General features: G+C 41.6%; 2 protein-coding genes across 6 annotated transcripts in view; both read left to right on the top strand.

Annotated features, from left to right (window-relative positions):
• SFMBT1 (Scm like with four mbt domains 1) overlaps window positions 1-6,145 on the top strand; it is an 88,358-nt gene extending 82,213 nt beyond the window's left edge. For all 4 annotated transcript variants that reach the window (XM_061357272.1, XM_061357270.1, XM_061357271.1 and 1 more), the window contains one exon: window positions 683-6,145. In XM_061357272.1, the coding sequence (XP_061213256.1) occupies window positions 683-823 (141 nt within the window). In that variant the 3' untranslated portion in view covers window positions 824-6,145. The remainder of the gene's footprint in view (window positions 1-682) is intronic.
• Window positions 6,146-7,558: 1,413 nt separating this feature from the next.
• Window positions 7,559-26,575, top strand: part of STIMATE (STIM activating enhancer) — a 36,331-nt gene continuing 17,314 nt past the window's right edge. For both annotated transcript variants that reach the window (XM_061357303.1, XM_061357302.1), the window contains exons 1-2: window positions 7,559-7,775; window positions 25,227-25,275. In XM_061357303.1, coding sequence (XP_061213287.1) covers window positions 7,601-7,775; window positions 25,227-25,275 — 224 coding nt within the window. In that variant the 5' untranslated portion in view covers window positions 7,559-7,600. The remainder of the gene's footprint in view (window positions 7,776-25,226; window positions 25,276-26,575) is intronic.

Raw genomic sequence — 26,575 nt, 5'->3', positions numbered from 1 at the left:
ATTTGGTCTTTGGGTCACTCGAATCCCAAGTCTGTGTTGTAGAGAATGCCTACAACAAACCACCATGAAGGCAGGAGCATGTTTTCTAGGAGACAGAGTTTTGCCACTTGTGTTGACTTTTCCAAATGATAAATATTTCCTATTTTGCAGACTAACTGCAGGTGTCATAGTGTTCTACAGCTGCACAAGTGAACATTTGTGTCTTTAAGTAGGATAGCTAGAGCACATGCATGAGTTAACATTGTATTTGCATCTTGATTAATATTCAACATAAAAAAACTGCCTATCAAAACTGTATTACTAGAACTAATGATGAGTATGGTTTGTGGTAGATGTTGCAGAAGATATTCCTTGTAGAACTTCTGTTCCTATAGACAGATGCAGAGGTGAGGTACATTTACTTTCTGCATGAAATTTCCTTGGTTTCCATTGCTAGATTGATTATTAATTTTCTTTTATAATAGCATCTCAAGAGATTCTGTCCCTTAGGCAGTGAATCTGAGCTGTCAGTCTAAGAAAGAAGTGAAGTTGTTGTAAGAAAGATTTTTAAGCTTCATAGGACTGTATGAAAGAGATACATAATTCACAAATGGTCACAAATCTGAAACTGCAGCAAATCAAAGCTGAAGGAGCAGGGAATATAAAAACACAAAGTCACTATGGAGTTTTTGTCTTCTGACAGGAAATTGATGGCCAGGCTCTGCTGCTGCTGACCCTGCCTACTGTTCAGGAGTGTATGGACTTGAAGCTCGGGCCAGCTATTAAACTTTGCCATCACATTGAGAGGGTGAAGCTTGCCTTTTACCAGCAGTTTGCTAACTGAGGAGCAGCCCAGTTGAAATGGACTTCTGAAGCACAACTACAAAAACATTCTACTTTCTTTTTAGCAAGGAAAGCCAAATGAAATTAAACTGAGGCCCTGGTGACCTAAGAGCATCTGTCAGCCTCAGGTTTTCACTTTGACAAAAGGAAGACAACATCTGGAGCAAAATGCCAGTGCAAACACAGGGGCTACTCTACCAGCTGCCAGCTCGGGAACACAATAGTCTCTTGCTCTATGGTTCCCTTTTTTTAATGTATTTTTTACTGATTACAGAAAAGTCTCCTCTGGTGGGAAATGACATTTCAATAGTTCTGTTGGCATGGAACTTTAAAAGGAGAAATGGATCCTGTTTACGTTAGCATGTAGACTGCCAGAAGTAACCTTTCTCTGTTCCTGATGATTCACAGAATTCCCTTTCCTGCCAGTGGAAGAAAACTTGTTTTACCACAGCACTGACTTTGGAATGTGCTCTTTGCACATTCGTGTGTTAATGTTGAGTTTTTAATGAATTTGTTCATTGTAAGGACAGCAACATGGCCACAGGGTTCTGAATGTACAGTATAGCAAGAGTGTGGTTCCTTTGGGGTTTTTGTTTGGTTGGTTGTTTTTTGTTTCATTGCTGTTGGGGTTTTGTTCTGTTTTGTTTTTACTACCTCTGTAGCCTGAACAGTAGAATTGATGAACTAAAAAAGGAGGGAACTACTTGGTCTGGACAAATCATTTGTAGCTGCACAAGTCTCTCTTCTGTAGGCATGTCAGGAGTACAAACCTGATACAAGCATACAGAGTTTCTGTTCCAAAGCTTTAGCTGAAACCTGTGTAAGGCTTAACCTGGATGTTTCCTTTCTCTCATATATCAGAAAATTTACTTATTTTGCACTTCTCTTACAGGTGGACTGTAGGAAAAAAGGAAGGAAAGAGAAAGTGCTTCTGCATTTTCTGTATTTTGGTTGTCAGATTTTTATTCTTTTTTTGAATTGTTTGAAGTTATTTCCTTTTCCTTATAGCAAACAATTGGGCCATGTACCCAGAGCCTGTCAGCAGACTTTTGCTTTGCTACCTGAGCATCTTTTTAGACAACACACTAAGGAAACTGCCATCAATAGAGGACTGCAACTTAGCTGTGCCAGTGTTTGCATACTGGAAGCTATCTTACGAGCATGACTTTGTATTTTTAACTATTTACAGCTGCTCAGGATCAGACTTGGTGAAAATGTGAGGGGTTGAGAAGAGGGTTGTATGCTTGTTTTCGAGAAAAGGACAAGGACTAGAAGGGACATCTAGTTCCATCAGTAGACCCACAGTGGGATGAACTGCTGATTTTAATTTTCCAGGATAATAAAACCCTATCAGCCACTTGCTGTAGACCTGTGCTTTGCCCTTCAAGTAACAGGGTTTACATTACTTTCCGTTAAGGATGTGGGGAACCCTACGTCAGGCTCAAGATCTGCATCAGATAAGCATTAGGTTTCAGCTGGCCTGCATACATTGACTCTGCCTATTCTCAGAGTATTTGGAGGAGCATAGGCAGGAGCTGTGTGTGCAGCCCTGGTCCTTTGTCTCCTGTTCAAGTACATTTTTGCAGAAAGCACGTGGCATGCTGAGGTGTTTGAGGTAGGAAGGTGCTCACTGCAGGTACCTCTTTAGGAAAGACACATTTGCTGGTTTCTGATAGACACTGGTTACTCTGGTCAGATGGATTGATTCAAGCATCTCTTAGGCCTAATGTGATCAGTTACTCTGATGCTGTGAGCTGTGGGATTCAGCAAGGAGGTGGATTGTAAACTAAGTGGAGTTTACACAGTCTGTGTCTGCATCTGCCACATAGATGTTGAGGGGGAGCTACCCTCAATGAAAACTGTTCAGAGTAAGCAGCAAAATAACTGGGGATTATTTCTTTTGCCCCTTAGAAAAACTGCCTAGTAAAGGCAGCACTGTTTACAGAAGTGCTAAATCAGACTTTTTTCCCCATTCTAGTATCAATAAGTAAATGTCAGACAAGCTGTTTAATAGCTGGGTGTTCCTGAGAGAGGGAGGGCAGTATGTAGCTAGGATGATGTTTCTCTCCCAAGTTGTAAGCAGAGTCTGAAAACACAAACTGAAATCAAAGCGTGCCTCCTCCTTCCTCACACTGGATATGTGGCCAGTAAAAAGCTCTTCATATTCTGTTTAGATCATGCACCTGTACCCCCCTCTCTTAGGGCAAGCTCAGTGGTAAGCCATTAGGCTTGAAAAAGCTTTTGAAAGAAACACTGCTGCTTTGCTGTCAGCATCTTGTCTTGAGAAATTTGACCAGCAGAGAACTTCTGGGGTAGAAGATGATGCTTTTGGATCAGATTTGTCATTCTTCAGGGTTTCCAGAACACCATTGCACTGATACCCAGCAGAAATGACCTGCATAGCCAAGAGATGTTGCTTCCACCTTTCCCCGTGGGCAGATAGATGTCTTTTTAAGTAATTGGCAGGAGAGAACAGAGCTTAAAGGATGATTTAGTGAACCTGTTAATGTGGCACCTAGGGTTTTAAATACAAATGTCATACTTTTTTTCCATGCAGTAAATAAAGCAGTCAGCAGTTTCAGAGCTTAGTGGGATACTTACTGGTCACCTTTGGCATGTTTTATAGGCTGGATTTTTCTGCCTTGTTTTGGGAGGCACTGACAGTCTGGTCCCAATGGGATCTATTTTTGTTGAGATTTTCAAAAGGGATGTTTTCATTATTTGTGAAATGTTTTTATGCACACGGGTACTGTACACTCTGTTTCCTGGAAAAAATGCACTCTGTTTTATTGCTGGATTTAAAAGGGATAATCGGGGCTTTATCTTGATGAATCGTGTTTCTACTTGACTGTTTCAAGTTCCTCTTTCTCTGTGTGTGGCAGATGACACAACTGCACTTATATTTGTTCATTTTACTCCAACATGACTTGAAATCAGCTCACACACTGCTTTAGTTGCTCTCTTTCTTCAAAACTGGATTTTGGATAGCTGATGGCTGAGTCTTGTCAGTGTTTCACCAGCAGGAATTGCTGGGGCTGCAGTAATTTAGGCTTCAGGGATTTGTGCTGTCCTCTACCACATCATTCATCATAAAATATGACAAAGGTGGAGTACAGTGATGGCTTGCTAATGTCTTCAGTACAAGAAAATGTGCCCTCCACTGGGCCTCATTGACGTGGATGGTAAAAAGAGAGTACCTTTTGCTGACCCACTGAGGGTTTGTATTCTTGTGTATTTTCATAGGTACAGTCTTGGTTTTGCACGTCATAGCTTTAGAAATCTGGTGGTGCCTCCACATGGCACTTGTACTGTGCTAAGCTAAACCTTGTTAGGCAGAAGGGTTTTGTTGAGCTACTGTAGCTGTCTGTGCCACCCCAACAATTCCGTAACAGAAGTATTTGACCTCCAAAAATGTCATAGAAGGTTAATGTGGTAGAATTATCCCCCAAAGCCTGAGCAGCTTCAGTCCATCCTAAACTGAATGCAGAGGGTTACAGCACTGATCTTGGTGAATGATGACTACTTTTTTTCTAATGCTAAACATTTCTGTGAGTTGCTCTTTGAGGAATGAAGTAAAAGGCAGGTCATTTGTGTGTTGTATAGAACTCCAGGAGTGCCTGTAGTCTCTCCTGGGATTAATGGAAACAGTACATACAGAGTTTGGGAATAGTTGTTAAAATTACTTCTCCTTGTCAAAGCTTTCAGCAGTATTTTATTGTTTCTTTAGGATTTGCTAGTGTTTATTCTTGATTCCAGTGATGCTTTAAAGGAGGGAAGGAGTATCTACCTGCTAGGTCTGCAGAAGTGTAAATATATTTACAGTTGATTTGACTGAGCACTCCATTCCTCTGTATACAAAGACTTGGTAAGTTGTTGGCAAAAAGCAAAGTGGCTTGTGAGATTTTTGAATGTAATGGAATAGGCTTCGAAACTGTCAAGCTCATATTGGAGACTGCATACCTTTGGACCAAATCTGTTAGAGGAGAAGTTACTAGATGAAGTAGCCTTACCAGAAAGCCAAAAATACAATGATCCTGTACAAAGCTACTCCTTAACCAGTCTTGTCACATAGTGGCAGGCTGGTTACTGCCTACTGTGAGCTCAAATTACCTAAACATAACTAAGCACAAAGACATAGGCTCTGTCAGGAGACTTCAAAGGGTGGCTGAAGGCTCCATTTGAAAGGGATTGTGTGCTGAACCCCTGTTTCAGAGTGCTGCCGACCTTCCCCAAACATGCATGTAGCCTTGTTTTCAAAGGCAGCCTTTTGGGTGAAGGATTAGAATGGGACTTGGGAGCACCAGATATCACCAGCCTTTTATTGTGAAGTGGGGTTTTTTTTTTGCAAAAAAAAAATTAATAATCTGTATGATATATGGCAAAAATGAGTTAAGGTTAGTGACCCTTTGTCTCCACAGTCATTTCTAGCTTCCTCAAGATCACATCTGTTCTGAAATGCATCAGACTTACAAAAGGACTTTTAGATGAGAAGACAACGTCACTCTGTTAGGTGTAAAGCTCAGCTTTAAGCCGTGGAAGTGAGCAGGTCTTGTGCTGACAGAATTCAGAGGCAGTAGGTGTAAGTGACTTAGCACAACCGTGGCGCAGAGCCTGTGGAAGCCCTCTAGCCTTGCACAGTTCAAGAGGAGCAGGCCTTCTGCTTGGGATCTGGGGATGGCTCACTCCAGTGACATGGATGAACAATGAGGTCCGGACACCAAGGGGTTCCTGCCCACTCTGAAAGCTGTTGAGCACCAGTTTCCAAGAAACCTCGTGGAGAACAAAATCAATCCAGAGGTGTCATGTTTCTCCTCTCATTTCATTCTTTTGGTTTTTTTCCCCAGTTTGTTTTAAATAAATTTGAAATAATCTTTATAGACAATCAGAGGTCTTTTAGGAGACTGCGCTGAAGGGTACATGCTCTCCACCCGTGGGCCTCTTTTCTTATACTAACTCATTGGAACTGATGCACTTTTCCTGTATTTTGCCTTTTTTAATTAGCTGCTTGTTCTTAAACAAAGATTTAAATGCATATTGTGTTGTGTCCCTTCTGCTTGTTGTTTTATCTTTCTTTTAACTTTTATATATATATATATATATGCAGTGAGACTGAAGTACTACATGGAAGAGAAACATGCACAAGAAAATACGCCTATGAAGTCCCACCATTGTTTGAGCAGGTGTAACAATTTAATCAGGATTTTTTAAAAACTATTTTGGATGGATATTTTGCTTGTTTTGTCTGTAAATAGTGTACATAAATTTGTGGTATATGACAGTTTTAAGTGGTTGTAAGAAAATTAAAAAAGAGGCTTAAACTGTTTGTGGTGGTTTTGGTGTTAATGTATGTGTGCTGCTTACCACAAGTAATTTATATCTTGCACGAAGTTGGGGGGGGGAACTGTAAAGCGTGTTCTGTTACTTGCATGAAAGATAAATGCACATAAATACCAACTGCATGGGCATCATAGTAAGAGCTTGGTTGGGGTGTATACAGCTCCCTCAAATGCAGGAGTCCTATTTATGGAAGCCTTCTTCAAAGATAACAGGTTTTGTTTCACAGCATGCTGAAAGTAATATACAGGAGCTGAGAAAGAACCTATGAATTGCGGTTATTTTCTTTCGTGGGTTGCTTTGAACATCAGAAGGTGCTCGATAAGATCCAAAGTGAACCTTGCAGATTCTGCTGCTCCCTGGGGATGGGTTTGTAAAGGTTTACACTACCCCAGCACGTTGGTGCCTTAAAAAAGAGCTGACTTTGCTTTCCCTAAATAACATGAGGATCCACAGGATGTTTCACAAACAAGTCAGCCTTGCAAAGGTTTTGTTTCCTTGGGGTTTCAGCAGATTGTATCCATATGCTCCTCAGCACTTGTTTCCTGCCTGCGCTTCAGTCTTCTTGAACTGATTTTTATACTGGGTGCGGACGATACGTAGCAGTGAGATGAAATCAATTTGTTTATTGATGTCCTTAAGCACATAAGTATGTAGGATTTAACACAAATCTTCGATTTGCCTTCACAGAGTGGTGTCTCCCCGAGAGACAGCAGAAGGCTTGTGAATAGCACGTACCAGGAGGCAGCGTCTTGTCTGCCACAGGTTTCAGAAGGGCTATAGGAGTTGTGAGGAGCTGAAAACTCTGGAGGTATTTGGGGAGATGGGTCTATTTTGAAGCATGGACTACGGACTAACGAGGCATAAGCCCTTCAAGTTGTATTTCCAGATTCATGGCTGAAACGTAGATTTTGTGTTTAAATAAAGCATTAGGTAAATCTTCAGCCAGTGTAAGTGGCCAGGTCAGGTGCCTGGGGGGGGACGTCAGATGTTCGGCGGCAGCTGTGGAAGTGGGTCAGGTCTCTTGTTTGAAAGGCAGTGCTTGATGTCCGTGATCCTTGTGTGCAAGGAGGGGAGAGAGCAGCTACTTTGGTCTTTGCTCTGTTTAGGTACCTGCTTGCGTTCCTGAGCTCTTGGTGCAGCTCAGAGCACAGGAGGGCGGACCCGGGACTCCTTCCCTGAGGCAGCTCGGCGACCCCTCGGGACGCTGGAGCCAAGGCGCGCAGGGCCCATGCCGCTGGGCGAGCAGACCTACACCGAGCTGCGGGGCTGACCCGCGAGGGCCGCAGGGGCGGGACTCTGCCAATGGGATTGCGGCGCCGCCGGTGACGTAGCGGGGCGGGTGGCTCGCGCAGGAAGCGGGGCGGGGGGCGTGGGCTCGCCCGCCGGTTACGACGTCGCCGGCGCCATGCGTCGCTGAGGCGGGCGCTGGCTGGGTCTCGCCATGGGGCTACCGCCGCCCAACGGCAGCCTCGGCTTCACCGACGGCCCCCCGCAGCCGGGCGGGGGTGCGGCGGTGGGGCCGGGAGACCGTGGCTGCGAGAACGGAGCTCTTATGGACAGCTTCGGCATCTTCCTACAGGGGCTCTTGGGCGTCGTGGCCTTCAGCACCCTCATGCGTGAGTTCGGCGGGGGCGGGCCGCGGCTTCTGGGCCTCGCCGGCTCCGAGCGGCCTGGCAGCAGCGGCCGGGCCGCGGCCGCACGGGTCCTTCTGCGTCTGGGGGCTCGGGCTGGGTTAATGGTGCCACCACCTCGCTGCGGTGTCCTGAGGCCGTCCAGGGCTATACCGGGCTCCCGGCCGGGCGGCGGCCTGAGAAAGTGCAGCCGCGGCCGGCGCTTTGTTGGTGTCAGGTGAGCTGGAGCGGGGCCGTGGGGTGGGGCCGGGGCACACGGCTCGGCAGCTCCGGAGGCCTCTTGGTGCTCCCCGTGCTCCTCTGACCAGGACTGTGCGCCTGCAGGTCTGGGGGGAGCGGTCGGTGCGCTCTGAAGGCAGGCGCTTAGGATGAACAGCGTTGTTTCTCAGAGGCTAGGTGTCAAGTGCTAAAAGCACATGACTTTCTGAAACTTGCTTTCCTAATGTTTGCACTGGTGTCAGTACAGTTTATCTCTGTTGGTTCGGGCACGTATTCGCTTTGAACGCAACAGCAGGATGTAGTGGGGTGTGCAGGATTACTCGGGTTTAAAATATACAAAAGGCAAGGGTTTGGCTGTGTCAGTTTCATTGCAAGTGCACCTTGTCACATTGTCAATAGCGCAATCAGACACGGCTTGTTTAAATCGCAGCGCACTGTGCCGCGCTTGCTCCGTACCTTGGAGCTGAAGCAGCCGATGAGCTCGTGTGGCTGCTTGCAGCAGCTCAGCTCGTGAGCAGGAACTTGTTACCTGCTCGTTTGAGTTTGGTGGAAAGGAAGGACTCGAGTGACTCCAGCCCTGCCTGCTCTGAGGGAATCGCAACAACGTGGAGCGGTTCTAGTAGATTTTTCTGTCTGTCCCATACTGTAGTTAGTGTCCCTTCAGTTGAGGAGTGAAGAAGCAGCCCAGAGCCATTACTCAGCTCACCATGAAGTCACTTTTAACAAAATGGGGAGGGAGGGAAAAGGGAGCATCAGCTGCATGTGTTCTACAGTTTGAGCCAAAGGCCAAGATCCTGTTTATGTTAGAATGTCACTGATACCACTTCATGCTAGTGTCATATTGCTGTCGTTCAGTCAAGTTTGCTAACACACTCTGTTTTCATGCTTTGGTGTTTCCATCACAGCAAACAATTGCATTGCTCTTATGAAAACTATGTATGCATGTAGCAGAGTTTATATAAGCATGTCGTTGTCATGTTACTGAATGACAACAATAGTCACTGGTGTAGCATTTGCTTAGTCAGCATCCTCATAACTAGAAGTTTTAAAAGTTTGCAAACAAAAGTACTGCTTTAAGATGATGATGTGTAAGCATTTGCTTTAGAATGAAGAGATACAACCAGATAATTTGTATGGGTCGTATGTCAAAAGATGAAGAGCTGCAGATGTTATCTGCTGGGGTAGGATTTTTTTTCTGGGAATGGTATTGCTTATCTTTATGTATTTTAGAGTGACACTGGAATACTCGATGAAGACAAGAAAAAGTGAACACAAGAAGTTTTTAATAGGAAAACAAAAGCCTGGTTGTATGCTGCCGTTCCTGACTTTGGCTAGATATTTTTAAACCATGAACTCTTAGAAGCAGGCTGTCAATAAAGGGCTTGCAATTGTGGAGGAAGAAGGTGACAGCAAGGTAGCTGATCCTTGCAATGGTACTGGTGAGGAAAGGAATCTGTTTCCGAAGGAGTTTAGAGCAAAAAAAGGTAGCAACCTCTCGTGCTTACAAGTGCTTATATTTAGCAACTGAAGGATGGGTATGTTTGACCCAGATTTGACGGCCATGTTCTCTTCCACTTAGTTTTGGGTTTGTCTCCTAGCAGGAGGAGATGCTGGCCTCACACTGGACCAGTGATACTGGCAGACTGGCAGTTCCCTCTCAGTTAAGTGCTGTGCTGGAGCGATGGTTTTGTCTGTCCAAATGTTTCTGTCCTTTTTGTATCATACACAAAGCACCTGGAATGTTGTTCCAAAACCCTTAAAAATTGCCTCTACAGATAGGGCTTTTTGTGATCTCATGTGACAGAGAAGTGGGAACCTGTGGCTGGGAACAGGAGGGAGAGTGTGACCTCAGCAGTCATGGTTGTTCCTGTCCCTGGAGCTGGATCACAGAACTGATATAGCAAGAAAAATAAACAGGGAAATGTGGTTATTTGTAAGCTGGAGGATTTCTGTGCTCTGGTCCTCCAGCTGTCCAGCACAACTGAGCTGGTCCTGGTGAGGGAGAAACAAGTGGCTGTATGTGTGGACTGCTGGAGAAGTAGCACTGCTAACAGGGCAGAGGTGGGCCTCCCTTTTGAATGGCATCAATTGTTTGTGTGTGGCTGTATCACTTCTCCAGCTCTTTGTAAAAAGTCAGAGAGCTGAAGACAAACCACTGGCTGGTATTTAAATTTAATATTTAAATTTGACTTATAAAGGGAAAATTGCCTGTCTTTTTGTGTGGTGGTCCTTTTTTGTCTTCTATTTGGAAGGGAATCCTAGTAGGAGATACTAAAATACTTGGGTATAAATGGTGCAGAATCCTATGTAGAAGCGAAATGAAAGTAATGGCAACAGAAATACATTGTGGAGTCGCTCTATATGCACAGAGGCTGTTTTCCTTTGAAAATTACTTGATTTGACATGTAAAGAATAGAATTTTTTTTGTAAGTGCCTAAATCAAAGGCTGACCCAGACTTGCCCTTTTCTAGATAACTCCTGCCATGCTTGCCTTCAAAAGGCAAGTTTGTACTGGTTTGTTCTGATTATAGTGGCTGGCTGTAAGAGGAGGCTGTTGCCTTGTTGGTGAATGTTCATCTACAAATGACTGAAGGATTGTTCTTAGAGCTAAATTGTTTAAGGTCTGACACACCAGTTTGCCACCTTCTTGTTTGTGAACCTACTGAATCGCTGTAAAGTTATGCTGTCAGCTGACCCGCCATTGACATCAGTTAAACTTTGTATTTTAAGGGCTAAAATGTGGTCAAGTGTCAGGTTTTTAATTTGTTGAAGATGTGACTCTGACGAAGGGAGAATGGAAACTACATTGCTGAGACTGCCTTCTAATGCTTCAAAGAATCAATCATGTTATCAGCTGCCTTGTGTGTGCCCTCACTTCTGAATTGGCACAACCAGGAAGTGACAGGAACAGAGACTTTTTCGGTTTGAGCTGATGAAGTGACCATTTGAAATTAAATCTGAAGTTTCTTCTTCTTCGTAGCTCTTGCCTCCCAGTTCTGTCACACGAGGAATGAAGAGCAGTTTAACTTATTCTCTTACCTCACAGTAGCCTTTTAAATGAGTGACTTTTCTGTTATTTTCAGATACAAATATACAACCCGTCATAACCCCCTAATTCTTTTTCTTGTAGGAGGTGCTTTATTTATCATTTACCCTGACTTTATGCCGGAGCCTTCCTAGTGCCTTAACCAAAGAACAGAAGTTTGCATTTATTGCATTATTGCTGTAGGTGTAAGGGCTCCCATATCTACTACTTAGTCGCTCTGATTTCAGATCTTGCCCTCCTGGTCTTTGTGTAAAACACTGTGTGCTAGAGAAGTGAGGTACTTTCCTGATACCTGAGTAAGCAGTGAATATACTTAAAATTATTGGGGCCCATCCGTGTGTTGCCTTTAATCACTGTGGATTAATCTTTCCTGCTCAGAGTTTGATTCTCTGCTGTGAAGCTAAAGATGTGTTGAAACACTTTCACCCAAACACTACAGATATTCCAGTACATCAGTAGTTGTGCTGAAGTCGAGTGAGACAACTTCTGTTGCTTCCTTCCTAACCATAGGCTGTAACTCCCTGTCAGAGGGAACTGATTAAAAACTACCTCTTTGTGGCAAATCTGCTTGGCCTGGCAGCCCCTTTGGATTCTGGCCACTCATTCTCAAGTCTGTTAGCCTGCTTTTTTGAAGTCTGCCGTTTAATTTTACTCTTGTCCCTCCTACCTAAGTGTGTGTTATTTTCCACCCTTGGTTATTTAAGCCAAGCCACTTCATAACAGGAAGTCTTAATGGGTTTCTCTTGGTGGAAGAGATGGATATATACGCTTCAGGTCAGTAAGCCAGACATAATATTTTTTCAAAGTTTGCCATTGTAATGCTTGTATCTTGTTTCATGAGGAACTTGATTGTAAAATAAACAGCTTTGTTCTTAAGGGGGGGGGGGGGTGTAGTAGTTTTTTATTTACTGATGGCACAGGGTTAGTTGGTATAATCGGGTCTGTGTTGGCAGTAATTCTAAGCACCTTCTGAGCATTTTTTGGTTAGGCTTTTATCAGTAACGAGTGATTAGAGTGGACTTATCACAGTATTCCCACACGTGTGATGTAGGCATAGTTGTAAGTAATGCAATTTTTATTAGCCAAACTGGCAGAAGGGGGGGGAACCATTACCCATCCCTTTACCCTGTCTGACACAGCCTGCTTCATGTACTTATCTTGAATATGCTGTTTATTTACTAAGCTTCTTTATCAGTAGATTGGTACCTTATCAGTGTGGCTATGTTTGGTTTGGGGTACCTAGGAACAGCTGAGAAATTACATGCGAGTCCTGCTGTTGAATTACTGAAATAGAAATATTGTTTGGTCCTCTGCAGGTAAAAGGGTTGTGTCTGTGGGGGGGAAATACAAATATGCTGTGAAGGAGAGCAGGGTGTGTGGGTCTGTTGCCTTTTTATGGCTTTATTATAGTTAGTTTCTACCTGCACTGATAAGTTAAATGGCAGGGGAGAGGTGCAGTGAATAAGTGAGTAGATGGGTTTGCTGTTGAGGGTCACAGCTGGGGAAAAAAAACCAAACAATTCTTGTAAAAGATACTGTATGTGTATATAGATATATATATGTATGTATATATGTATATAATATATATATATGTGTGTGTATATATATATTTAAGGTCTTTTTTGCTTATAGTGCCTTAAAGGAAATACCTTAAAAAACTACATCCCTAGGATCAGTTTACTTCACAGCAAGGTTTTCCCACCTGATAAGCTGTTCAAGGAAAGTGAATATTTCTTCAAATAATAAGCTGTCTTAGTAAGTAGTTCAGTGGAATTTGAAATGCTTTAGTAAAAACATGCTTTTCAGAGGTATGATTTCATATTTGTGTGAAGGTAAGGGAGTATTAGTGCAGGAGATAATGTTCTGGGAAGCAGAGACTTGAGAAGGAATTTAAAGTAATTCCAGTGGCCTTTAAAAAATAATCTTTAAGAGAACTATGAGATGAAAAAGAACCAAAGCATTATTTTAGCTGTGTTCTGTAGTAATTTTCTTTCTGCTTGAGCAGGTTTAAGGAACATGAAAATGGCAGGGAGTTGACTTTGATATCCTATAAAATCAGCAGTGGAATACAGGTTTCTGAGTAGCAGTATCAAGTTTACCTGGCCATTTCCTAAGATGTAGGGAGAAGCCTATTAGCAGGGTGGTGTTTTATGAACAAAGACATTGGTTTAAAAGACTTGATATTACTGACTTGTTAACATCCCATCCTTGTATGTATTTGCTCTGAGTGACCTGCTACATGTTCACATGAATTGCTGGGAGCTGCCTTATGTTCTTTATGTGACCCATTTTACAACTTGTCTCATACAGAATTTCAGACCACAAATAGGACCTTTCCTATTGCTGAAAGTAGGAAGAGTATTGTACTTGCACACTGCAGCACGCTTTGCAGAATGTGCTGTATTTTCTTTCCTAGAGCTCTTTGTGAGTGCAGGTACCTGGTGAATTGCTAGGTGTATGTAGAATGTGTATTCCAATGTCTACTTGGACCTAGTATTAGCTGGTCTGAAGTGACTTTAAGGGCCACTTTCAGATACCATCACGGTGTTGTGGTTTAAGCCCAGCTGGCAACTAAGTACCACACGGCCTCTTTTCACCAGAGAGCAGGTGGGTGGCCTGGGCAAGACCATGGACAGCTCCACCGTGGCGGCAGGGCAGGGCCCTTCCCTGAGAGCTTCCATTTGAGTCCGTGTTGGGTTTTCCATAAGGACTCCCTGTGTAAAGCGACTCATTGTCTTACATGGTAGTCAGTCTGCAGGGCTGGCTGGCTGACTACCCGGTATGAAGGGATGATGCCATCCCCTCCCACCCAGTTGGAAGCCAAGGAGGGAGCAGGAGGGCATGATGGTAGTAGAAAGAAGGCGTATTTAACCCTTGCTCCTTCAGGCCCGATCCATGGTAATTAGCAATGATCGGTATCTCAGTGGGTTGTAGTAGCCATTAGCCTGCGGGTTAAGTGGCTGCTTGTGGCTGCAAGACTTGGAAAAGCCCTTTGAGGTCACTTTGGTCACAGCCAAGTAAATTATGCTTTACAATGATCAAGTGCTTTGTTTATTCTCAGATGGTGGAGTATCGCTGGCAGCCATGTAACATGACTGCTTCTTGTTTGTTTTAAATAAGTCATTAGGCCTCTCAGTGTCTCTGTGACATTCTTATCTGTGTTTGAGACAAAAATGAGAGATCACTACAAGCTGTAGCAGGGAGAGGAGAGGGGAAGCAACCATGTGAGTAAATTAGCTAAGTAAATGGCTTTATTTTACCATGGTAATATTGTAGTGCTTTTTAATGTATGAAGTGTCTAGTAATGTAAATTCTGTCCATTCCAAGCTCTCCAGGAAAAGACAAACCTTTCTAACAAATTTCATGTTGTACAAAACCAAGTAATAATAGCATCAGAAAGTACTCAGCTGATCCTTTTTCAAGTGAAGAAAATAACCTGAAAGAAAGTTAGGAATAACAATTTTGGAATTGTTTTCTATTTTGGAAACAGAAAACTGGTCTTATTTTGTAGCACAGTTATGTACGTGTCTTTGCATTTATTGCCAGTAAGAGAAACATGTTTTCATAATGTTTATTCTTGCTTAAACTACATTTTCTTGGGGGTTTTGATTAAAACTGCCTACAGGATGCCTGATTCTTTGTTGGATATAGATTGTAATAACATTTTATTGGGTGGCTTAACATCCTGATGGTGTCAGGTCATTAGTATGTGTCACTAAATGCAGCAACTGTTGCCGTAAATGCCATGCAAGTAAAAGTTAAGGAAAAAAAATACAAATTTAGATAAATAATCTGCAATCTGTAAGTAAGTTGCACTTTTCATTAACAGTTGTCTGATGCCCTTCTTTGTCTTGTTGGCTCAGAATGTATTAAGTTTTCATATTACTGAGCTGATTGCTGGATATAATTGTACTCCAGATAATAAGATTGCCCTAAGTATAATTTGGCATGTCATTCACATTATGAAATGTTTAGGAAAAAGGATAAGTTATGTTGACATTTGTAAACTATTAAAATGATAAATTAACCAGAAACTCTGAAGCTGTGTTTAATTAGAACTAACTTGTGGACTGTTAGCTAGCCTGTTGTTTAACTGTGCACTGCATAATGAATGTGTTCTTGACTAGTGTTTTATAATTAAATTTGTAAGGAGCTGATTGTACAAACACACACTGTGCATTTTTGTGTTCTGCAGTGATATTAATTTCATGGTTAATGAAGTTTGCATTCTTAAACTGGTATTTAACAAAGCTTTATCTGGGTGGGTTGTGTTGATGAAATGAAAAATCAGGTCTGCCTTCTCATGCCTGCTGGTAGGAAATTCTTCACATTATAAAAGATTTCTTGATCACAGCAGATGTATTCCCTACAAAACTTAGTATGTTAAATCTCGCTGGCACACTGAGTATGAGGTTAGAGCTTGCATGAGGCTGCCTTTGCAAGTGGTGTTGTATAGGGATGAGGTTTTAGGGTTTAATCAGGAATAATTAGAACCTAGTACATACGTTACATGTAATGAATGTTGGGGGTAAAAATGGACTAAAATGGATTCAGAGTTCAAACCTCTCATAGCTTGCATTCATGGTTTGGATCCATAGTTTCACATACATGTTAGTTCAGAGGCATGCTGAGCTACAGGAGGGAAAAGTCATCTCAAGGAAGGTACTAAACTTGGTTTTTCTGTTGTTCACGATGTTTGGTTTGGTTTTTGGTTTTGTTTATCTAGAAATTGCAATTTTTGTAATAATCAAATGTTTTTGTCATTTTAACTTAGGTCATTTTAACTTTTGTCACCTTTTTGGCTACCAGATTCTAAGGCAAACCATTCCTCATCTTGCCATGATTAATGTGTTGGCTTCTCTGGGAGAAGAGGAGCATAGTACTGTTCCCTTGTTGTGTCTGGTCACGGGGTGTTAAATAGAGCTTGGAGGATTTGGGGAGCAGCTGCCTGTGAGCTGCTCAAGACACAAAGATTTGTGACAGGAAGTTTATTTGTGTACTTGCTCTCTTTGAGAAGTCTCTCCCTTGCTGTGTTCCACTGATGCTGTTGAAGGAGATGAACCAATGGAATTAACTAGAAATCTTTGGTGAGAGGTAAACTAGAGAGAGGGGTTCCTGGATTTGTGAGAGTTTCAAATGTAACAGCAAATTTTATAGGACTGATGTCGTTTTGGTAACTGGTAAAACTTGAGGAATCATCGTCCTGGATTTCAGTGCTTAGGACTTGGCCAAATGCTGTTTTATAGAGTACATCGTCTCAATTTTGAACATGCTAACCAGTCACCTTGAATGAGTGCTCACAGAAACAACCTTTGCTTGGTTTTTGTTGTTCCACTCTAGTTATTTTTTTTCCATTTACCAAAAATACAGGTTTTATTTTTCCCGATGGAGCAGAAATGACAAACAACTGTTCACAATTAACAACATATATCCTTTGTCTCTAATAATTTTTGAGGATATGCTCTACAATTTTAATTCCTTTTTAGAATAACTGCTCTTTTTTCTTCGTGCTGGAAAAGCAGCTACTATGCAGCATATTCCAGCATAGCTTTCTCTTTCAACGTGGATGATGTGACTAGCAGTGTATGTTATTTTATATGCATAGGGGTTTAATGCTTTCTTTGGAAGGTAGTTGTAATGTTAGAAGATGAAATGATCCAAGGTGCTTTAAAATTAAACTGGGGAAAAGAAAAAAACCATCCTCCTCCATATGATCTTAAAACCTTGAGGTTTCTTGTAACAGTACTGTTTAGTGCTGGCATTAGGTTTTGGTGTTGTGAAGCTTTTATGAAACTTACACAAATGGTAAGAAGTATGAAGCTTTACCATTAAAAAGAATGCTTATGCACATGAAAATAGTTACATATTTTCATCTTGATTTCAGAAGTCTAATTTATACTGGGAACACCTAGTTGTTGGTATATTATATCAAAGAATTCTGCATAATTGGCCACTGACTCCTCTCATGACATCTAATAGTGTGTTAAGAGAATGTATGAGCATAGGTTCTGTATCTCTTGTTTGTAAAACAGCTGGTGCTATGTGAACTGTGTCTTGCTTACAATTCAGTGCGTCAATAGTTTCAGCAGCCTAGGAAGAATGAATCTGGTAAGCAAAGCTACTTGGAATTTAATGGACTCTAAACATACAGTGTGCATCTACCTTTGGCCTTCTCGATTTAATATATTTGCTGTTTATCATATTGTACAAATGGAAATGCAGTTTTCCTTTTACACTCTTTCTGCATGTATCTGAACTTAATTTTGGGTTTACTTTCTGCTTTTAAAACTGCTGCAGTCGCTGGCTTAATTAATATTTTAATGAATAATGAGTGAGTTTTTACCTGTGCTTTGGCAGTTCTCTCCATTCCCAAGAGCTGGTTTAAAACAACTGGCTTGAATGACTTAAAGTTCATTGATACGTGTTGTCATGCTAATAACGTTAGGGAAGCTTCATGTATTATTGAGTGATCTTGTGAATGCTGTACATGAAAATGGTGTTGTGAATCATAAATTGCTGCTTAGTGCACATTAATACAGATTGATTCTGTTTGTTTGTACTAAAAAATTCATGTTTCCCAAATGGTTCTTATTTTTAATGGGGGGGGGGGAGGAAACCCACTTGAACACAGCAGACTGCATTTTCCAGTTCTCACTAGGTGCATGTGTCACATGGTAGGAGTGGTAGGTCTGTTCCTCCAGCAACCTACCTGTTCTTTGTGGGGGTAGTTGTTTAATAACTGCTGCTGAGTGCTTGCAGGAGGGCTGGATATGAAATTTATAAAACCGATTGTACAGGTACTTTCAGTACTGGAGGCTTAGATTTATTTTGCTCTAAGTATCTCATACCTGCTGAAGACACAGACCAGCATATGCTTCTGTTACTGAAAGTGCTGGGAAATTGTATTTATTTTGACCTTTCAAATGGAGCATGCTTTGGCTGAACACTGCTGCATATGCTAAATGTAGAGATAACAAATGTCTGTCTCTAAGATCAAGTCTTGTCTTAATAACTTTAATATATGGATTAAAAAGTTCCTAAGCTAGTTGTTTGGTTTACCTTAGAGTTCTTAAAGCAGTTACTTGCAACCCTTTAGTGTTGCTGTAGTGCTGGTGTGCCTTTCAGGGAGTAAAGGGCTGAATACTTTTGTTTATATAGGGTGCACCACATGGATTTTCTGACTTCTAAAAGTACTGCTTTCTGTGGGCGGATAGGAAATAAGTTAGCAGTTGAGAGTGAGAACTTGTGCCTAGCTGTATTAAATACTAGCTGTATTAAAAGTAAGCTTTACCTTTAAAAAGAGGAGCTCAGTTGATGGGGTATGTCTGGGCTGCATGCTCTACTAAGACATTTGTTTTCTTCGTTGACAGCCAATTAATGCCTCTGTCAGAGCCACACTATCATGTGCTGCCAGGATGCGTAAGATCAGCCTTGGTGAAATTGGCTCAGGCTGGGTTGTCTGTGGCAGGTAATATTTGTGTCTCCTGCAGCCGGTCTTTACAAGCTAAAGCATTTGGAAAATAACTTGTTTTGAGATTAAATTATGTACGTGTTAGGAATAAAAAGCTCACCAACGTCATGTAATGCGCTTGGCTGCTCTTCCTGAAGAAACAACATTGTCTGTTTTATTCCAAAGCTCAGGTTGCAGTGGTTTTAATTTTTCCTGGTAATGATTTGTCCTCTCCTCCCCTGCACTGTGGAGGAGAGCTACATTTTACAATAGGCATGCCCTTAGCTATCATAAAGCCTTTGTAGGGACAGAATTTCTGTGTAGGCTTTGAGCTAGGTGTGGAAGCAGGTAGGAAGTAAACGTCTTTACTGAGGCAGTTTCCAGTAACTGCAGTTCTCCAGTGTTTATCCATCAAGCACTGCTGCCTGTCTGATAGATTAGGTGTTGGCACATCATTTTCCGTCATCTTATGTCATCTGTGTTGAGACAAAAGAGCCCTGCTCATGAGATAGCTCGGCTTGGTGGGTGCTCGGCACTAGCTTATCTAACTGCAGTAAAACAAAGTCCTTGTTCTCTGCTTTAACAAGCGTGCCAGTCAGATCCACTTAGCTATTGCCAAGGTTTTGCTGCCCAAGAGCTGTAGCCACATTATCCTTCTAACTGTTGCCATTGGAACAAAGAGACTGGTATAAGACCTGCAGTTTTGCAGGTGCTGCGCGGCTGTCCAGGCACTGAATCGTTAGTGTGATGATGGCCCTGAATAACTTGCTGGGTCATTAAACCTTACTGTGCCCAGCGTTTCTGTAAAGGTTCTCCCTGGGTAACCATCTTTAATGGACAATCTCTTAACTACACACATATCTACAGAAGCGTTGAGGCCAAGAGTGAGGTGGAATTAAGAAAACAGGTTGGGTACTTGTGTGGCCAGTACTGTTTTCTGTCTCACAGAAGTTTTAAAACTCTTTTTTTGCAGGGGAGCGAAGCTGGTGAGCTCGTGCATTTCATGTATCCCAGTCTTTAACATTGACTAGAACACAGTTTTCCTTTGAGTGAGTTATTCCATAACTTTCTTCACCATTAGGAAACAAACCGTGGTTCCTGATACCTTTTTTTCAACACATATCACTGGATGTGGCTAGAAACCAGCTGCTCTAGTCCAGTATAATTTCTGCTTTAGTAGAGTTGGTGTCCAAGAGTGTTGACAAGTCTAGGTCATTAAGTAAAAATATAATGAATTTGGGGGTTCTTTTGTGGGGAAATAAGAAGGTGGGCTTTCAGGGTGTCCTGTATTTGAGCATCTCAGTTGTAGCTAATGGGCTGTAGGAAAAGAAGGAAGAATTGCAGTAGGGCAAAAATTGAATTGCCAAGACAGTAATGGCATAAAATTCTCTCTGGAGAAATGAGCAGCAAGCCAGAAACAGTGGGTTTTTTTGTCCGTAGCGCAATCATATTTATTACCTGTCTTGAAATACACATACCTGCTGTGTCCCTGGTTTTTTTAAAGCTATGAGTATAGGAAGATGCTGAGCTCATAACTATCACAGAAACTTTTGACAATCAAGTGATACATGGTTGTAAGGCATCATTTTAGCTTGCTCTCATCAGGTAAGTTGTGTCTTCAAAGTTAAAATGGAAAAATTCCATTTTGGAGAAATATGTAACTTCTTATTCCCTCTGCTGCTAAGAAAATAAGGGATGGGGTGCAGCGAAACTGTGAGACAAGCCTCTTAAAAGCTTTGCTTTAGTGGGAAAGGAAGGTAAGTTCAAATACAGGACAAAGATCACAGGTAACATAATGTTCACTGATCATTGTCATTCCATGGTGGTGTGAGTTTTCAGGAATGACTATTGTGCAAGTGCTCATGAATTGCAGGCATGTTTCCCACTGTTGTAGGCAAAGTGTTGATACTAACAAGCAGAACAGTGTTTTTGACAGTCTTCCTAAACAGAATTTTAAAAACTTGAAATCTGCTCTGCATATGTAGTTGATTTTACAAGTTTTTTACAGGGTTAGAAACTGCAGGATCAAATTTGTGATGCATATGTTCTCCTGATAACCAAATGGGCTCAAAATAGTTCAGTTCTCTGAGAGTAGCCATATGAAATTCTGAATCCCATTCCGAGTTTGGATGCTAATGCTTAGTTAGCTCTTCGGCTGTTACTCAGTGCAGTTAGCAAAACAGTGTTCTACTGGAAGCTTTAATATTGGAGTGTTGGAAATTATGTGAATTAATATCAAAGTAGCGCTGCTGATCACAACAGTCTTGCCCTATGAGAGCTCTGCTGGAGGATCTGTCTGGTTGGAGCACATTGTTCAGGGGGCCCAGCAAAGCCATCCTGCTGGAGGAGATTTACCACTCATGACACAACACTGCATGGAAGTTCAAACTGCAGCAGACTTCTTACTGTTAAATTCTGTGCATACACAGATACGTGTGTGTACAATTTATAGTTAGGCATACTTTGATCCTTTGATAGTTGGTCAGATCTTGGAGCTTTTAAGTGTCATATCACAAAAAGATGATTTTTACACTTACAGGCCAGTTTTTGTTGGAAGAGAGCCTGAATGTCACCTGCTCCCACCTCTGCTCAGAGCAGGGCCAGCCTGGCTCCTGGCTCAGAGCATAGCCCAAGTGAATTTTCAAGGTCTATGAGACTGAAGGCACTGCCCGCTGTCTGGGCAGCTTGTTGCAGAGTTTACAGCTGTCACTGGAAGGCTTTTACTTCTGTCATGCTGGAGATTCCCTGGCTGTAACTTGTGGCTCTTGTGCCAGTTGCCTGTGCACCCATGAGAAGGCTCCGATTCCATCCTGGCTGAAACTGCCCATGCTCATGAGCAGGTTTGCATGTGTGATGTGCAGATGTCACCTTACCCTTACTAACCTTTCCTCCTTTGGGTTTTCTTCTCCTGTTTGGCTACCTCAGCTGTCACTTTGCTGAGGTCTGATGACAGAGATGTATCGGAGGTTTATGAAACAAAACAGTTTTCACACGCTTTGTCTTTGACTTGTTTTTTGAATGTTTTGAGAAGCACTGGAAATACAGGTGAAATTCCTCCCAATTCTCTCCTTAGAAGAGCAGTGTTACTGTACAGCTGCAGAGGACATCAAGCATTTTGAATAGTCTTAAGAAATGCAATACATGCTATGTAGAAGCATTTTGGACATCTCAGGCAGGCCAGTTCTGTGCTGCTACAAGAGCAGCCATCCAGAAACTTGATGGGAGTTCTTGAATCCATATTGAAGTTAGTTCACATCAGCAAAATATTCCCCATGGTACTTTTGGAGGAGCTGAAAGAGCGAGAGAATTCCAGGTACCAGGTTCAAGTGTTGCTTTTTGTATTGACATTTTGGAGAGATTTACTTTATTTCTTGTTTCTGTTCTTATATATGACCCTGTGAGTGTTCAGTTTTCTGGAATACTGATTGCAAAACTCCTATGTTTCTAACTGTTAGAAAGCCTTCCACAGTACTCTGGAATTAATTATTCCTAGACTTTCAATGAAATGGGAAGACAATTTAATGAACTTGGATTTTGTATTAACAATACTCTGCCTTATATGCTTATCTGTTATCGGTCCATCTGGCAGCTCACATGCCTGTTGGCAGAAGTGCTTTTATTTCCTTTCCTGACAAATTCTGGCACTGAATGTATAAACAAGCAGTGCTGCTTTCTTCATTTATAATTCAGCATGAAATTTTGAATATTATTAGTTAATTAATATTAAATATGGTGAATTCTTGCTAGTGCGAGTGTAACACTCCGAATTGAAGCATATGGAGTGGTCACACCTCCTCAGTGAGAAGTTGGCAGCTTGAGATCCATCTGTCAGCTGCCACACACACCAGTGCACATCTCCGAGTTTACAGTGAGGCAATGGAGACTGCCAAGGGAGACTGAGAATGGGACTGAGAGCTGAGTGTGCCTACAATGATGACATCTACTGGAGGTGGGCAGTGGGAAGAATTGCTTTCCCCTCCCCAGTTTGTGAGATCCTTAAAACATTTGCAGAATCTTTATTGGGGGGGGGGGGGAATGCTGGGTTTTAGTTGCACAATTAGTGTATTAATAGCAAACATGCTATTAATCCTGGGCTTACCAGTGTGGTTATTTACAGTCTGAGGGGGTTTTGCTCAATTTACTTAGTGGGAAGGCCTCAGCTGTCTCTAGCCATACAGAAAACATGCTCCCTTGCTGGGGAAGAAGTGAAATTGCTCTCAACTTGAACCACTCTGAAGTGATAGTATATTGTGCTACACAGGCAATGTAACCTGCATACTGCATCAGGGGGATGTAAGGGAATTCCTGGCAATACCTGTGTATGTCAGAAATACCTGATGCTTGCAGGCACAGCTGCAAGAAACTAGGCTGAGCAAGCAAACTGTTTCATATGGATCCATCAGGCCTTCAAGTGTACAGGTAACATATTCATCAGGCATCACCTCCTAAAGCATTTGAACATACTGTCTCATTTAACTTGGGGGTTAGAAGTTTGTGGTGTGATCAGCCATTTAATACATTCCCAAAAGACATCTGTAGAAGCTTTCAAAGTTAACTTTTCTGTTTAATGATAACTCAAATGAATTCTGACGTTTTCAAGAGCTGGCTGGGGAAACATGGACTTTCTGAAGTCTTTTCTCAGTGGATAAAACTGGAAATGGTGTTAGTTGAATTGGTTTGGAATATTCTCTTCCAAAATGATTTTTTTGGTGAATACTTCAAAGAAATAATTCAAAGGCTTATACAACTTCTTCATAGTAATTACAGACAAAAGCCTGAGCTTGGAATTCCCCCCCTTTCCTCCAGAAGTATTCAGATCTTACCAGTTTAATTCCCATTTTGTCTGCATCTTGCGCAAATCCCAGTAAGTTGGAACTTCTGCTTCTTGCATTTATTTTGTGATGCTTTGTGGCTTCTTGTTGTGTAGAAGGGTCACTAATTAAGGTGATCCATAGTGTGACTGGGGAGGCCTTGTCATAAACAGCAAAGCGGTTAACTTAGCTGGGTGCTGCTCATTTGCAACAGAAGTTTTGTATTTATAGCATGTGATTCACAGATTAAACTGCTGGCAAATGTTGATATTACAGCTTCATCTTTGGTGTAAGTGTTCAGGCTTTTCTTCTTGTCACTTCTTAATTTCCAACGGTTGCGTTATCTGGGGGTGAAACACAGTTTCTTTCTCCGCTGTCAGAGGTGGTGGCAGACAGTAAAATGGCAAGTTGTTAGCTTGGTGCTCCCTGCAAACACTGCCCCTCCACCTTGGAGGTGAATTTTTATTTGTCCATTTTAAGGAATTTGGGTAATAATATTAATGCCGTATTATGTGTATGAGGTTGACTTTGGGGAATATTGCCTTCCTTTGTGAAGAAGTTGTGATTGGTTCATAACCCAGCATGTGTTTTAAAGGCTTGTAAGCTAGGTGAGCATAATTTTATCATAGAATCATAGAACAGTTAGGGTTGGAAAGGACCTTAAGATCATGCAGTTCCAAACCCCCTGCCATGGGCAGGGATACCTCCCACTAAAATATATGCATAAATTATATGCAGCATCCTATTTGAAACTTGAATTCCTTGCTGCTACCTGGAGGAGCAGGGTAGAATCCCGTTGATGTTTTGGGGGAACTCAAATAAGAGCCTAAATAATTATTTTTCAAGATTTCTGTGGAAGGAGCTGGTGGGTGACGCAGCCTTTGGCAGAAGAAGGAATTTAAACCCATATGTTAAACCCATGCATAAAACCCATCCTTGGCGAAAGGCTTTGCTATACTCCATATCTTTGGTCTGTCTTTATGATCTATAAGGAATAGGTATCTTGCAGCTGTAACAGAAAACAAATCTGGGTTAGGCCAGATCTGTCAGAGATTAGGCTGCCCCAGCATCCTGTTCCAGGTGGCCAGGGCTCAGCGTGAGTTCCCAGTAGGGAAAAAGGATTTTCTTGCTCAGAAAGAGTTAAGAATGGAATTTCCTGAGAAAATAGTACCTGGGAGTAGCAGGGCAGGGGGTGTGAGGAGCTTTCAATCCGATACCCAAACAGTTTGTGTTGTAAATTGTATCAAGATTGAAATAGTCAAATTCATCTATTTCTGTGGCTTTGTATAGTTGGCATTGATTTTAATCCTGGATTTGGGGGGGGGGGGGGGGTTAATAGTACCAACCTTTTTGTGAAGGGATTATCTGACTAAAACGTCTGCCCTGCTTTCCTTTTGCAATTCAGCTTGCCCACAAAAGTCTTATTTGTCATCCGTAAAATAAATATGCTTTGTCAGAGAATACATTTGTTCTGTTACTAATTCACTTGATTTATTAGTGATATTACAGATTGCCCCTGTATTGCGAGAATACTTTCCAATTTGACTTTTGAACTCTAGTGAGCAAAAGAAACGGGTTTTTCTAATACCTGCTTTCCTTTTGGAAATTAGGTTTTCTGGATGGGCAGTCATAAAAGCTAAGGCCAGTGAAATGGTGTTGGTAATAGCTGTTTTCAAGTGAGGTATATTGGCAGTCAGATGATGGATCTCTAGGAGCTTGAAGGTGACAGAAGGGAGCCAGTTTCTTTGAAAGTTATCCTTGGAGTTGAGAAAGTGAAATGCTGTTGCGTAAGATGTCATTTATTGAAGAAGGTACCATTTCAGCAAACTGATTTGCTTTCACTTTTTGTTTTGGGGGCTTTGGGAATTCCCGATTGTCTTCAATTATTTGCTTTCTTTTTTTCTCCTTAGTAAAACGCTTCCGAGAACCAAAGCATGAACGACGTCCCTGGAAGATATGGTATGTTTGTGCATGCTTTATTCTTAATTTTGTTGTTTCTTGCATGTGTTAGAAATTGAAGAAAATGGGGGTTTTTGCATATGATGATTGAAGAAAAACGATGACAAGAAATCAGTGACTAACAGTGAGGAACAAAAACAAAATACATAAGTCAATGCAGGCATCTTCTGCATGTTTCTCTACTAGTTCTTTCTTACTAAGCATTTCCAGGAATCTGTACAGAGATGTGTATTTAGACATAAACCTTCAAGTTGTACTTCTTCTGAAGGTGGAAACTTGCAGTTGCCCAGAGATCTGAACATGCACAAACTTCCGTAAGCTTACAAGAAGCTCTCAGCTGGGCTTAAACAAAATTCCATGTTCTGTAGCTATCCTGCTATACATAATATAGAAAACTGTGTGGTGAAAGATACAAATATATAAACTATGACAGAAACAAGGTCTAAAAAGTGTATTTGTTTTTATTACTTCTTAAAGGTTGTTGGATTGTAGCAATGCCAACGCAGCCTGTACTAATTTTGAGACTGGGGTGAATGTTAAGCAGTCATTCCAGTTGTTGAAGAGTTCAGTGGTTTAAATTCATCTTGTACAATGCTGCTTTTCAAAACTAACCCTGACCTTTATTTCATTGAAAAAATAAATACAAAGTCTTGTGTACTGTGGCCTACGTCAGCCTGAAATTCTAATGAGTGGAGTGATAACCCTTAATTTTTAAGCAATGAATCTTGTTGTGGGACTTGCTAAGGAACTCACAGGCTTCCTGCCTCATCTCCAACATTCTGCTGTCTATGTCATGCAATGAATGTAAGAGAATGAAGTTTAAGACAAAGTTATTAGGGAGGGGAGATGAATTCAGGCATAAAATGTTTGTATCTGTTGGGGCGTTTGGATCTTTGTTTAGACCAGGAAACAACAGACAGAAGGGATGCTGGTCTGTTATAAAGAACACATGCCTACAGAATACTTTTTACACAATTCCTTTATTTAACATCTTGTGAAACATCCACTGGTAATTTTGGTTTTGTGCAAAGGGTGATGGTAAAAGATTGGAGTCAATACTGAATCAGTACCTAAGTGCTTTTTTTCTGTTTTTCCCTGTAAATAGCAAACTATTTTCTCTGAAGCTTTCAAGGTTGTAATTATTTTGTAGTGTGGTCTAAGCTGTTGTACTACAGATAAAAATCAGTGAGACCACTTCATGCTTTTGGCTGAAAAATGTTAGCTTTTTAGCAAGGTACTCTAGCTAAACAACTCATTATTAGTCAGCTATTAAACTGCTCACCAGCAAGCACATGATGAG

The sequence above is a fragment of the Neopsephotus bourkii genome, unplaced genomic scaffold, assembly GCF_033783945.1.
Source record: "Neopsephotus bourkii isolate Nb327-2 ecotype Australia unplaced genomic scaffold, CSIRO-AGI_Nbou_v1 NB_887, whole genome shotgun sequence".
NCBI classification, from domain to species: domain Eukaryota; kingdom Metazoa; phylum Chordata; class Aves; order Psittaciformes; family Psittacidae; genus Neopsephotus; species Neopsephotus bourkii.
The sequence above is the reverse complement of the archived record's forward strand: the minus strand, read 5'-3'. Positions and strand labels throughout refer to the sequence as shown.